The sequence below is a fragment of the Caretta caretta genome, chromosome 15 (genome assembly GCF_965140235.1).
Source record: "Caretta caretta isolate rCarCar2 chromosome 15, rCarCar1.hap1, whole genome shotgun sequence".
Classification (NCBI taxonomy): domain Eukaryota; kingdom Metazoa; phylum Chordata; order Testudines; family Cheloniidae; genus Caretta; species Caretta caretta.
The window spans coordinates 25,761,853-25,773,786 of record NC_134220.1 but is presented as its reverse complement, the minus strand read 5'-3'; the positions used below and the strand labels follow the sequence as shown (position 1 = coordinate 25,773,786).

The 11,934-nt window shown below is 44.8% G+C and overlaps 1 protein-coding gene across 6 annotated transcripts in view; it reads left to right on the top strand.

Moving 5' to 3' along the window:
• The first annotated feature begins 3,006 nt into the window (after positions 1-3,006).
• ARL6IP4 (ARF like GTPase 6 interacting protein 4) overlaps positions 3,007-11,934 on the top strand; it is a 30,377-nt gene continuing 21,449 nt past the window's right edge. For 5 of the 6 annotated variants that reach the window (XR_012665085.1, XR_012665084.1, XM_048821476.2 and 2 more), the window contains exons 1-5: positions 3,008-3,159; positions 6,137-6,342; positions 6,963-7,286; positions 9,048-9,165; positions 11,815-11,884. Coding sequence is in view for 4 of the 6 variants with exons in the window: in XM_048821476.2 (XP_048677433.2) it covers positions 6,150-6,342; positions 6,963-7,286; positions 9,048-9,165; positions 11,815-11,884 (705 nt within the window). In the remaining 2 variants the exon portion in view is untranslated. Of the gene's footprint in view, positions 3,160-6,136; positions 6,343-6,962; positions 7,287-9,047; positions 9,166-11,814; positions 11,885-11,934 lie in introns of all 6 variants that reach the window. The other variant, XM_048821479.2, reaches the window with a different exon arrangement.

The window sequence follows — 11,934 nt, the reverse complement described above, 5'->3', positions numbered from 1 at the left end:
TAGAAAACTGATATTCAAGAAGCCAAAATATCCTTTTGATTTTGTTGCCTCATATGACTCCCCAGAAAACTAGATGTCTATTAGCTACCCATACCACTGACTTTACTGGAGGCTTCTTCAGATCATTCATTTTAACTCTGGTAATTACTTGGTATGAGCTTTCTCATTTGCATAATTAACAATATGATGAAAGGCAGACTCTGAATATAACCACTGTAGTTTATGAAGAGTGTTCATTTTAAGCATTCCCAATAGATCCCGAAGTGCTTTGGGCTTGACATCTCATTAGCGTATGCTGCTGATTAGTTTGCATTTGAAAAACGCCTTCAAATTGCATTTTGAAAGTGAAATGGCCATTACACTTGTGCACAAAACCCCAGAATCAGCACCAAAGGATTTTGCTTCTGCTGTTTTCCATAACAACAAAATCAATCACGGAATCTGAATTTCTTCATCAGGAAATGTTTGTTTCATATTTGCATTTAAATTATACCAAGAAAATTAAATTAATGAAAGAAAAATGTGCCTGTCAATATGGCTGCTGCCGTCTGAATACTATTATAGTGAATTCAGATTGTAAATGACTGACTGTAAAGAAAAGGCTCCGGGATAGACAAGAATAATCTCTCTCCTCTGTCATCTAGGCATTAAAGCAGGAGCGTGGGAGTCTCTGGCATTCACTCACTGAGTCATCGTGGGTATGGCAACTCTGTGCCTCAGTTTCCCCATGTGTAAAATTACGATGATACTGTTCTTATCTAACATGTATTCAAAGCTAAATTCATTAATTCGTGTGAGGCACTTGCATGTTCTCTGGAGGAGGAAAATAAATCAGATCTCTGATGAGCTTTTAGCTGGTTAAGTCTTTGAGGTAGAACAGCAGAAAGCAGAATACAGGAGGACCCTCTAAGAGAGAAAGCAGTAGGCTGTGTATGTCAAGGACAGCCGTAACAATAGAGCAAGGGATCTCTACCTGGGCGTCATCAATGGATACTCCTCTTACTGACCTTGACCAGCAACCCACCTGAACGTCACTTCAATTCCAGAGATCATTCTGAATTGCACAGGGAAAACCAACCCCTTCAAGACAGCGATAGAGGAGAAGGAAAATTTTCTTTGGCTTTTGCTCCAATGCCTCTTCTTCAGTGAGACTTTTGCCTGCAACAGACTAACAAGACGAACTTGCCTAACCCAGCAGATAGGAATGCCTTGGTTATCAGATGCCTGACATACTAAACTCTGCTCCTCAAAGTTAAGGAGGAAAGCATTGCAGACCAGGGCAAATACATGCATTGTCCATATGACAAATACACCCTATTTCTAACAAATCAGAACCATTAAGCAAATGGGGATCATAAACTGCTATTCACCTACAGAAAGTGGAAGAGGGAAAATGGCAGTGTCATTAATTTCTGCTTCAGCAGAGTGTTCTAACACAAATTGCAGTCATCCATAACCAGTGTAACTTCCAGTGTCTGGAAAAGCCCAGAAGGGTTTTGGGCTCAAAACAAAAACAGTCAAGCTGCCAAAGAAGCTGCACGAGGCTGAGGTTGGAATTGTTCACCAGGAAGATGATGACATTGGAAATAGTTTGGAGTACTAGGAAAAATATAAGATCAGCACACGGCTGCTTGTTGAGAATTTTTTGTATTTTTGCTGCATCCGTTTCTTACAAGTTCACTCTGTCTCTGGATGGAACACAGAATTTGGGGGACACAAGGGAAAAAATAACTCGCCAAGAACCATGAGGGAGACTGTAAATGTCTCATTATTCAGAGTGTAAACTCTTCAAAGGGTCAGGGTCTGTCTACTACTCTGAACAGTGCGTAGTACAACAGGGCTCCACTCCCACTCCTTAGGCACTACCTTATCTTAGTTCCTCTAGTGCCACTGACCCATCAGGCAGTCTGGTTCCTCCATTGATTATGATCACTCGCTAGTTGTGTACCGTGGAACCATAGCGTTATGAACACCAGAGTTATGAACTGACCAGTCAGCCACACACCTCATTTGGACTAGAAGTATGCAGTCAAACAGCAGCAGAGACCAAAAAAGTACTCGCAAAAAGAAAAGGAGTACTTGTGGCACCTTAGAGACTAACAAATTTATTTGAGCATAAGCTTTCGTGAGCTACAGCTCACTTCATCGGATGCATTCAGTGGAAAATACAGGGGGGAGATTTATATTCATAGAGAAGTTTCAAAGCTGTATTAAGTCAATGTTCAGTTGTAAAATTTTGAAAGAACAACCATAACATTTTGATCAGTTACATTCCCGAGGTGTTCCTAACTCTGAGGTGCTTGTGTACTTCCCCCCTCCTGCCATTATGCCAGAGTATTCAATATCCTCTGTCATTGTCTTCTGCCAGTTCTTCCTTGCGTTCTCTTTCCTACCTCAGGTACCCAATTCAATGCTGGGTTAGCACCTTTCCAATCTTTCATATGGTCTACGTGTCACAACCACCTGAGCCGCCTTTATTTTTATGATAGTTTCTAGCGGGTCCTGCTGTGTCAGCTTCCCTACTTTCAGATTTGTTATTTTGTCTTTCCCTGAAATGTGTAGCCAAAGCTGGGGAAGAGAAGCCCGCGATCTGAGCGGCATGATGCGAAGAAAAGCTCTGTGTAGCTGGAAAGCTTCTCTCTCTCACCAACAAAAGTAGGTCCAATAAAAGATATTCCCTCACCCACCTGGTCTCATCGCCACAAAGCACAGGCAGCATGAGCCCCCAGCCCCGTCTCCTCCCTGCTGCAGCCCCCTGGTCCGCAGGGCACAGCCAGCCCGTCTCTCACCAACATGTGGGCTCCCCTATCACCCCGAGAGGGAGACTCTACACCCTGTCATGGGAAGAGGCCCTTCCCACTGGGGGCTGACCCCAGCCGGGCTCAGTGGGGCACAGCAGCCGGTAAACGCCTCCCTCGGGCTGAGCCCTGGTTCCCCAGCGCAGATACAGCTGGGGTAGGAACCAATATGCGCGGGGTCTGTGCTTTCCCACCGGACCCACAGAACCACGCACAAAATACCGGAAGTGGGCGAGGCAACGAACGGAAACCAACCGAAGTGACCCGTTCCCGGGATCGTTCAGCGACAGACGCCGGGGCTGGGCCTCCCCCTCCAGCGCGCGCGGGGCAGGCCGCTTGTTCGCGCCTCCCACCCCCGAGGGTGAGTCCCTTACCTGCGGCGGCCTGTCTGTGGGCGGGAGGGGGACGGACACTCGCGGGAGGAATAAGGGGCGAGATTGGGTCCGCAAAGCCTTCAGCGGCCGACATCGGGGCGCATGCGCGGTGCTGTCCGGGGACGGACTGTATCTAGCAGGAGTGGAGGAGAAGGGGGAGAGTCTTAAAGAGCCAGCCACCTGCTGTGTGTCTTAAAGGGCCATTACCCACTGTGTCAGAGTGTGGGTGGGTGGGGCAGGGTTTAGGCACCCCGTCTGTGAACTGGGCATAAAAGCACTTGCTCTGCCTTGTAAAGCACTGGGAGCTACTGATGAAAAGTACAGGGGTGGGTGTGTGAATGTAGGACTGCTGAGCTGTATGATCCTGCAGACCTTGCAGAGATAGTCCCCTTGACATCAGTGGAACTACGCTGGGAGTAAAGATTTCTCCCCACTAAAGGTTGCAGGAGTGGGCTTCCGTTCTTCACTCTGTCTTGCACACAAGCTGTATTGCCAGCTTTGCCGCGTTAAATGTAAAAGAGCTGAAAGAGAGAGAAATTAGGAAATGTGTACGGGGGGAAGAGAGATGATCTCAACTGATTTGTGAAAGGAGTGGGCGAGTGGGTGGAGATATAGGAAGGGAGAGAGAAAAAAGTGATGTGTATATGCAGCTGTTTTAAGATACTGAATAGTTTGGACTAATCTACTTCTTCAACCTAAATCACTTCGAAATAAATCTGATTCCATTATTTTAGGCTGAGGTCTATGGGTGTGGTTAGTGTGTTGAACAAACACTAAAAGAGGGCACGAAACATTTTCACCATTGTAAAGTTGTGTCTGCCCATGCACCATTACAGCTTGCTATTTTGGACTAGTGTCTAGGACAGTGATACTCAGACAGAGGCTCGGGAGCCACAATTTGCTTTTCAGTGTGTCTCCTGCAGCTCTTTGCAGCACATATTAAAACACTGTGATTTAATTATTAACCAATCAGGATGCTTTTACTGTGTTATTTTATCAGCTGGTTAATAATAATAATAATAACTGGTTAATAATACTTGGTCAGTCATTTTGCTGTGAGAATTTTGTGTGTGTGTGTATGAGAGAGAGAGAGAGAGTGTAAATGAAACAAGGAATTCATACTACTGTGGTGCTCTTGGGTAATGTTGATCAGTAATTTGGCTCCTGAACCACTGCGGTCTAAGTATCACTGGTCTAAGATCTAGTGACTTGTTCTCTAGCATGATGTGTCTAAACGATTCCACTCTGGCTTTTGAGACTGCTGAGACCTCTCTGCAGGTGGGAAAACATTGTCAGTCCTTATTGTAAACGTCATTAGCCTGATTCAGACTCCCAAACAAACACACATCCAGCTTCTCTAGCAGGCCCTGAAAAACTTGGCTCTTTATTTCCCCCCATTTATCTAAGGGCAAAATCAAATGCCTGTTTGGAAAGAAAAGGCATTGTTTAATGTCAGCTTTCATTTACATTCACACAGGCAATACAGAGAAAATGCAGCTCAGGGAAATAACCATATACAGTCTGGCCTGAGCCATGAATCTGTGGACTTTATCACTGGAATTCTTATAGAATCAGCTCCTGCACTTTTGTCCACACTAGCTAATTGTACAGGATTGTGTATGTTGTGTATCTGAGATCAGAATAGTGCTTCTACGGCTATCTGTGTCTTCAAGGACCTAGTGAAAGAGATTTCTGTATTTTTGTATACATATGGACGCATATATTTGGTGTGTGTATTGATGGATCTGATTCCTTGCAGCTTTACTACTATGTGTCCTTAAAGCAAATCTTTTGTTGCTTTTTATTGAGGCTTTCATTTGTAAATCAATTTGAACTTGAGATTCACTTGTATGTATCTTGGATTATCTTGTTTTGAACTTGTGTGGTAGAGACAGGATTAATATATTAGCCACTAAATATCTGATATGCGAGAGCTTTTCCCAGCTACAATTATGCTGTTGATGCTAGGCTTTTGTTTTTCTTTTTAAACGAATGAGAGCTTGTCTCTTATCATAGATGGGTTTGCCCTTATATTCCACTGCCAGTGTTTTGGACTGATTGAAAAAGGTGCCAGTTTAGCATGTAATCTCTTTTATAAAAGTAAATTGAAATATTAAAAATTCATTATTTTCCCTTAGCTAGCGGCTGCTGTCAGTATTTTAAATAAACCGGTAATTGATTCTTCTTTGTTCAGTTCTGAATGGAATTTTTAATGCTGCTGACAGCTGTGGCAGTGTTCATCATACGATGTCTGGGTCCATGGGGCCATAAAGAGCATGTGACACTCCTGCTAACAGTAATGGGGCAATACAGAGGCATTGATTAGAAAGTAGAACCCCTAGCTCTTAAATCCTGAGAAGGATGAAAAATGATCAGAGAATATACAGTACTAAAGTGTGTTTATCACCACCCTCTGCTGAATCGTCACAGCTGTGAAACTGTGTGTAACAGTAGCTACTGCTGACATTTAAAAGAAAGGGGGAAGAGAGTGTGGTGGAAGTCTCATGCCAAATCTAATCAAAGGCGGCTGGTTGGGAGGCATAGAAGAGTTGCCTAAATGTTTTGTAGTGCAAAGAAAAACAGCATTTGAAAGATCCTCTCATGGAGCCATTCCCTTCAGCTCTCTGTTCCTCACACCTTCGTGCTTTATTTTGCGGACTACGGGGAAGGTCTCAGTGAACCCAGCCTGGCCACTGCTATGTAACAGAGTAACCCTCGGTGCAGTTGTCAAAGTTTCACATATAGTTTCGGGAGAAAAGTTGGCTGTAAATTGAGTCTAATGTAACAAGCTAACCCTGTCTTCAGCAACTACTTAATGTGCAAAGGCCTCCCCCCTGATTCTGTGGAGCAGAACTGGAATTGCTGTGTTTAGGGATACTTTGGGACAGTCTCCTTACATGGAATTAAGTTTCACTGTCCTTTATTAATACCATTAATGAAAGAAAAATGAATTGTTTAAAATAGGAATCAAAGCACAATGGTTCACAGCCAATCCAGGAAACGCTCCCAAAGCAGGAGTGAAAGCGATTCTCAAAGCAGGCAGGACAAAAAGGATGAAAAGAAAAGAAGAAAAAGCAGTAAAGACTCAAAGAAGAGCAGCCAGTCTCCTCCAAGGAAGAAGGCAGCCAGGTCTCACGGATGCAGGTCGAGCTCAGCTTCTACTAAAGAAGGTAAGGGCAGGTGGGGGTGATAGCTACTGCTGAGGGCTGACTTCTCACATGGTCAGGGGGCATATGCACAGTGAGTACCATTGTGGGAATACACAATGCTTGCTTTTAGCAATTAACTTTATACAGTCATCTCAACACACACTTCATACTCATTACTCTTGTGTTCTGACATCTCTAGAGCCTTAAACATTTCCAGCATGCAGATCTTTTAGCATTGTGCCTGTCACAGATCCATTCAGGCACCCCTCGCTGACCATCCCCGTGAGGAAAATCCAAGCCGCCTCTGGGTTGTATAGTCCCTGGGTAGGATGAGCCTCGAGGGCCTGAATGGAGTCCAGCCCCTGCCCCAGTCTTGGGATAACTAGGCATACAGGAGGGGTGCTGACTGGATCAGGGACAGTGCTCAGTTAGCCCCCTCCCACCATAATACAGAAGTATTAGCCCAGTGGGATTTTGCTGTGGCGTTAGTGTTTTGATTTGTTCAGTCTTCTGAGCAACCTAACAAAGAACAAAACCAGAACAGCAGACTGTTGTAGCTTGAAATGCAGAACATGACAGACTCTTTGGGTGCCATGGAGCAAATGTTCTCTCCAAACCACCCCATTCTTAATGTATTGCAGAGAAAAAGAAGGCCAAAGACAAGAAGAGGAAAAAGGCAAGTACCTCCTCCTCTGAGACGACAAGTTCGTCTTCTGGGACTTCCTCCTCCTCTAGCTGCTCTTCAGATGATTCGAGTGACAGTGAATCCAAACTGAAAAAGAGGAGACACAGCAAGAAGAAACGAACAAAACAGAAAGACAAAAAGAGAAAGAAGAAAAAAATAAAAAAGAAACTGAAAAAGAAATCGAAGGACCGGCCTAAAGAGGAGAGAGCCATGGTGGAAGGCGTGCCAGGCCCTTCACTGGAGCAGTGGCAGAAAGAATCTTTGGTGGAACCTGGCCCAGGTAATGTTCTTGTTTCCAGGTTTAAAAAACTCACACTTGCCCACTTAAAGAGTAGAGAAGTGATGCGCCATTTGAGAAAATCCATGCGACTCTCCTACTCATTAATGAAACAGATTCTTTTAATGTCTCATCCAAGGATCATTAGAAATTGCATGATAAGAAACACTGATTGCTGAACCCTGGGTGCCTTTTCCCTCCTAATTTCAGTGGCCTAGCTTGAGCAACCATGAATATATACAAGGACCCAAATTGATGGTTTTGTTTGTAAGCTTGTTAAAATTGCCTGTGATCTGGGAACAAAAGTTGAAAATGAAAGGATGGACCCACAGGCAATGAATTCATGAAGCACTTGGTATTGGCATTCAGGATGTGAAGCTGATAGTTCTCTGCATGTTCCTTTGCTCACAAAGGTGATATGTAAAGCCATGAGGAAGATAACACTACATTTGTGTTCATTCTTTATCTGTTGAGACTAGGTCCTCTATACAGTATCCACCACTGATTTAAGGTGCCCCCAGATCTTCCAGTGTATCTCATGGGTGAGCAGAGAGTGCAAGAAATACACAACCAGGGGACAAATTTTCAAAAAGTGCCCAAGTCTCACTGAAAATCAGTGGGACTTCAGATACCTCAGTCACTTGGGTGTGTTGGGAAATTTACCTCAGGCCTCAAATTTGAAATTTAAGGTCTATATGCTCTTTGAGTTTGTGACAGTAAGAAAAGCAGGTGAGGCTTTGATCCCTGAGTTGCAGACATACACAAATCCCTGTTTCAGTTCTTCTCAGGATCTATGATTTTTTTGGAAAGATCTTGTTCATGTCAAACTGTTATTTATCCATTCTTTGTGTGTTGTCTAAGCAGTAGGGGTTATAGTACGTGGTGTATGCTAGTGATGAAAGAGGATTGGTTTTAACAATAGGTAGTAATTCAGTTTTAATACGTGTGTAATTATATACATAAGGCAGGCCAGGTAGTCTCAGTCCCAGCAGCAGGCCAGGTGGCAAATGGATCTACACAGAGGAATTGTAATGGAGCCATTGTGGGGGAAGGTGCCAACTTATGAAGGTTTGCTGATAAGGGAGGAATCCAAAATCACCTGCTTTGGATAAATGCATTTTGTCCAGCCTTCCCCAGGGATTTCCCCTCTTCTGTCTTAAAGATATTTACAAAGTATCTAAATCCTTCTTACTGTTAAAGGGAAAGAGAGAGGATGAGGGGGGTAAATAAGGAGGTAAATAGAATTTGAAAGGAAAATGTTCCAAGCAGACAGGTGTAGGGTTAAATGTCTGTAGTGTAACAAAGGAGTGGGACTCAGGATGCCTGGGTTCTAGTCCCATCTCTGCATTTGGACGAGTGGTGAGATTTTCAGAAGTACTCAGCATTGGCCTAACTCTGCTCCCATTTAAATCAATGGGAATTTTATCACTGACAAAAACGGGAGGCGTGTCAGGTTAATGCTGAGTGCTTCTAAAAATCTCACCCAATGTGGCTTTGGGAAAATCACTTAGCTGTTCTGTGGGCCTCAGTTCACCTGTTAGAAACAGAGCTAGCAATATCCTCCTCAGAGGAGCAGCGTGAGGCTTCAATAGTTCAAGCTTTTTGGGGTAGGTGGCTCTTTGGAACGAGTGTTTTCAGCAGTGCACTGCACAGAGCGGTGCTCCATAATAATTGTAAGGCCCTCTGCCTCATGGTCCTCTGACAGAAGACTAACCTGTGTGCGCACATTCTTATTCAACGAGCTCATTAAGGTTTGCATTCTAGTTTTGACAGATGAGCAAAAGTCCCGCATCCAGGCTATGAAACCAATGACGAAAGAAGAATGGGACGCAAGGCAAAGTGTCATCAGAAAAGTCGTGGACCCCGAAACGGGAAGAACAAGGTACAGTCCCATGGGTTAAAGAGGGTCCTGAAACAATAGCTTAGAAACAGTGCTGTTTGGGAGCATTTGGAGAGGCATGGTTTCCATGGTTACAAGAATTCTAGGGACCAGATCCTCAGCTGACGCACATAAGCATAGCGCTGTTAAAGTCTAGAGAGCTAGTTGACTTATACCAGCTGAGATGTAAGTGTCGTAGATAATGTTGAGATAAATAATCATAGTTAGTTCAGCATATCCACAAAGGAGCATATTTTAGGATGTATCACTTGGACTGCAATAGTGCCCAAAATGTGGTAGGTGCCGTACACTCACATAGGAAGACACGGTCCCCGAAGAGCTTACAATCCGCAAAGCTTCTGAACAGTGGACAAGAATCCACTTCTTATTTTTAAACCAGGGAAACAAGTTGGCGAGCAGTGTATGAGGCTGGCTGAAGAGTGGAGAGAGATGGGGCAGCTGAATCTTTTTAGGCTTTTCCAAAGAGAGGCAGAAGCATATGCCAGTTTAGCAACAGATCCTTGCTGCTTGTAAAAGCAGGGTTCTCTCTAAATCCCTTTTAACCTCCCCTCCAGGGGCGGTCACTCTCAGCAGCAAGCTCTTGAGCCTTCATTGTTACCTTGCTGTTACTAGCCAGGCTCTTAGTAGGAAAGGTGAACACTGTGACCCATCAGGCCATCTTGAGATTAAAGCTTTCCGGCCCAGACAATAAAGGTATAAATCACTCTGGTCTCTGCTTGACTAGCAGAGATGCTTAGATCAGAGTACTAGGATTGACAGAGGGATGGAGAAAAAGGCTTGCTGTGTTTAGACAGACAGGCTGAGACTATTATTGTTAGAAGATGCCAAGTAAGGGTCTGATCCTGCCAGGTGCTAAGCACCTCCTCTGTAGTGCTGAATGCTCTCTCTTGCTACTGAAATCAATGGGATTACAGAGCATGGACAGCCTCCCAGAGCTGAGTCATTGATGGCTTGTGCTCAGTATGAGGTGCAGAAGGCAGCCAAGAGCAGCAGCTATTGCAAGATCTGGTTGAAGCCTTGTTACTCAGGGTGGAGGGTTTTTTCCTCCTTCCACTGAGGGGGATATCAGTGTCCCCAGAGTAAATGCAATTCTAAGCTATGGTGTGGGGATAAAATCTGAACCGGCAGATCTGGTGGCAGTTCTGAGCTAGCTGTTTCCTGACCTATTAGACATTGCTCTTTCAGTGGCAGCTGCTGTTTTGGATGCTTGCCTGTCACGTCTGAAGCATCCAGTCCCTATTATAGACAGATCCTCTGGCCAGAGGGGTTTATTTACACAACCGGGGGCAATTGCTTCTCTGTTCTAGGAGGCCCACAGGCCTGTAACCAAACTAGTGTTCAAAACCAGAGGAGTAGAAATGACCCTGTTTTCACTAAACTGCATCTTTACAGTGAATAGAAAATTGTGTTGTGGCAAGCCAGCTCTTAAAATAGAAGGCAGCCAGCAATGCTCAGGAAAGATGTTTGAATGGATGTCAGTTACCCGTAAGGCACATGCTGAAGACGGTTAAATTCCTCTTCTGCATTCAGAGGCTGGACACTGCCTATGGTTCTGCTGCTGGATTTGCTGGTTTGATACCACTCCCCTTCCCTAGCCCCACTGGGTCCTTTCCAGTTCTGTTACCAAAGGTCAAATGCTTGTCTGATTACTAGATGATCCAGCAACTTTTATGTGCCCCAAGGGACTGGACTTAAACCTCTGCATTGCCCCATCTCAATCATAAAGGAAGCTGTCTGCACATCTTAAATTTGAGAGTGGGAACCAACCAACCCAGTTTCCCATTGCCGAGAAAATCCACTCGCAGAGTTATAGGGTAATGGGAGAGCCTTTTTCCTTAGCATGGGTCTTCCCTGCAGCACACTAGCCTGGAAAGCTTGATTTGCAACATGCCTGATCTCTAGGGAATGCTCTGTGGGGCTGGGGATTGCCTAAATCATGGCAGATCCTACATCCTGGGAATGCTGGGAGAGGAAGGTTGTTCCCAATACATTCAGTACACAGCATCTTTCGAAGAAGTGCACTGAAGCGGGACCTTGTTGGTTTTAATCCTGCAGGCAGCATAATGGAAAAGGCTGCAAAGGTTATTTACCCGAGGGTTGGCTAAAGCCTGACTCACGGTGTTCTATAATGGAGCTGCCCTCATCTTTAAACAGAGACTACAGAGTTACACCAGTCAGTGGAGTTGCTCCAGGTTTACACCAGATTGTCAGAGCAGCATCTGGCCCAAGCCCCAGCATATGATGAGAACTTTTTGCCACTCTCTTTGGCACTGCAAAGCTGCCACCCTCCCAGAGAGTGTGGGGGACACCGTGCTGCAGCCAGCCTGTGTTGGCAGAGGCCCCTGACTCTGTTCTAGAGCACATGCTCACACAGAAGGTGCTTCTGGTGTTACCCCTCAACAAGTCCAGCTTGTTGGACATCTTCCCATGCAAAATACTGTCTCCCTCAGCATGAAACATTAGCCGTGTGGCTGCGTAAGAGAGGTGATCTAGTCACTCCTCCAGTGGGGAACAGAACCCTCATTGAATGATGCCTTCTGCTGCTGGGGAAACAAAGCAATGTGTTGCTTACAGTTGGTAACTGGATGGCTGGTAGACTTTACTGTGTGTGTTGATGTGCTTCTGTTACAGGCTTATTAAGGGAGATGGAGAAGTACTAGAAGAAATTGTCACCAAAGAAAGACACAAAGAGATTAACAAGGTAGATGGTTTTTATAGTGAAGAGACATTCTGGAACCAGCAAGGCCCTAA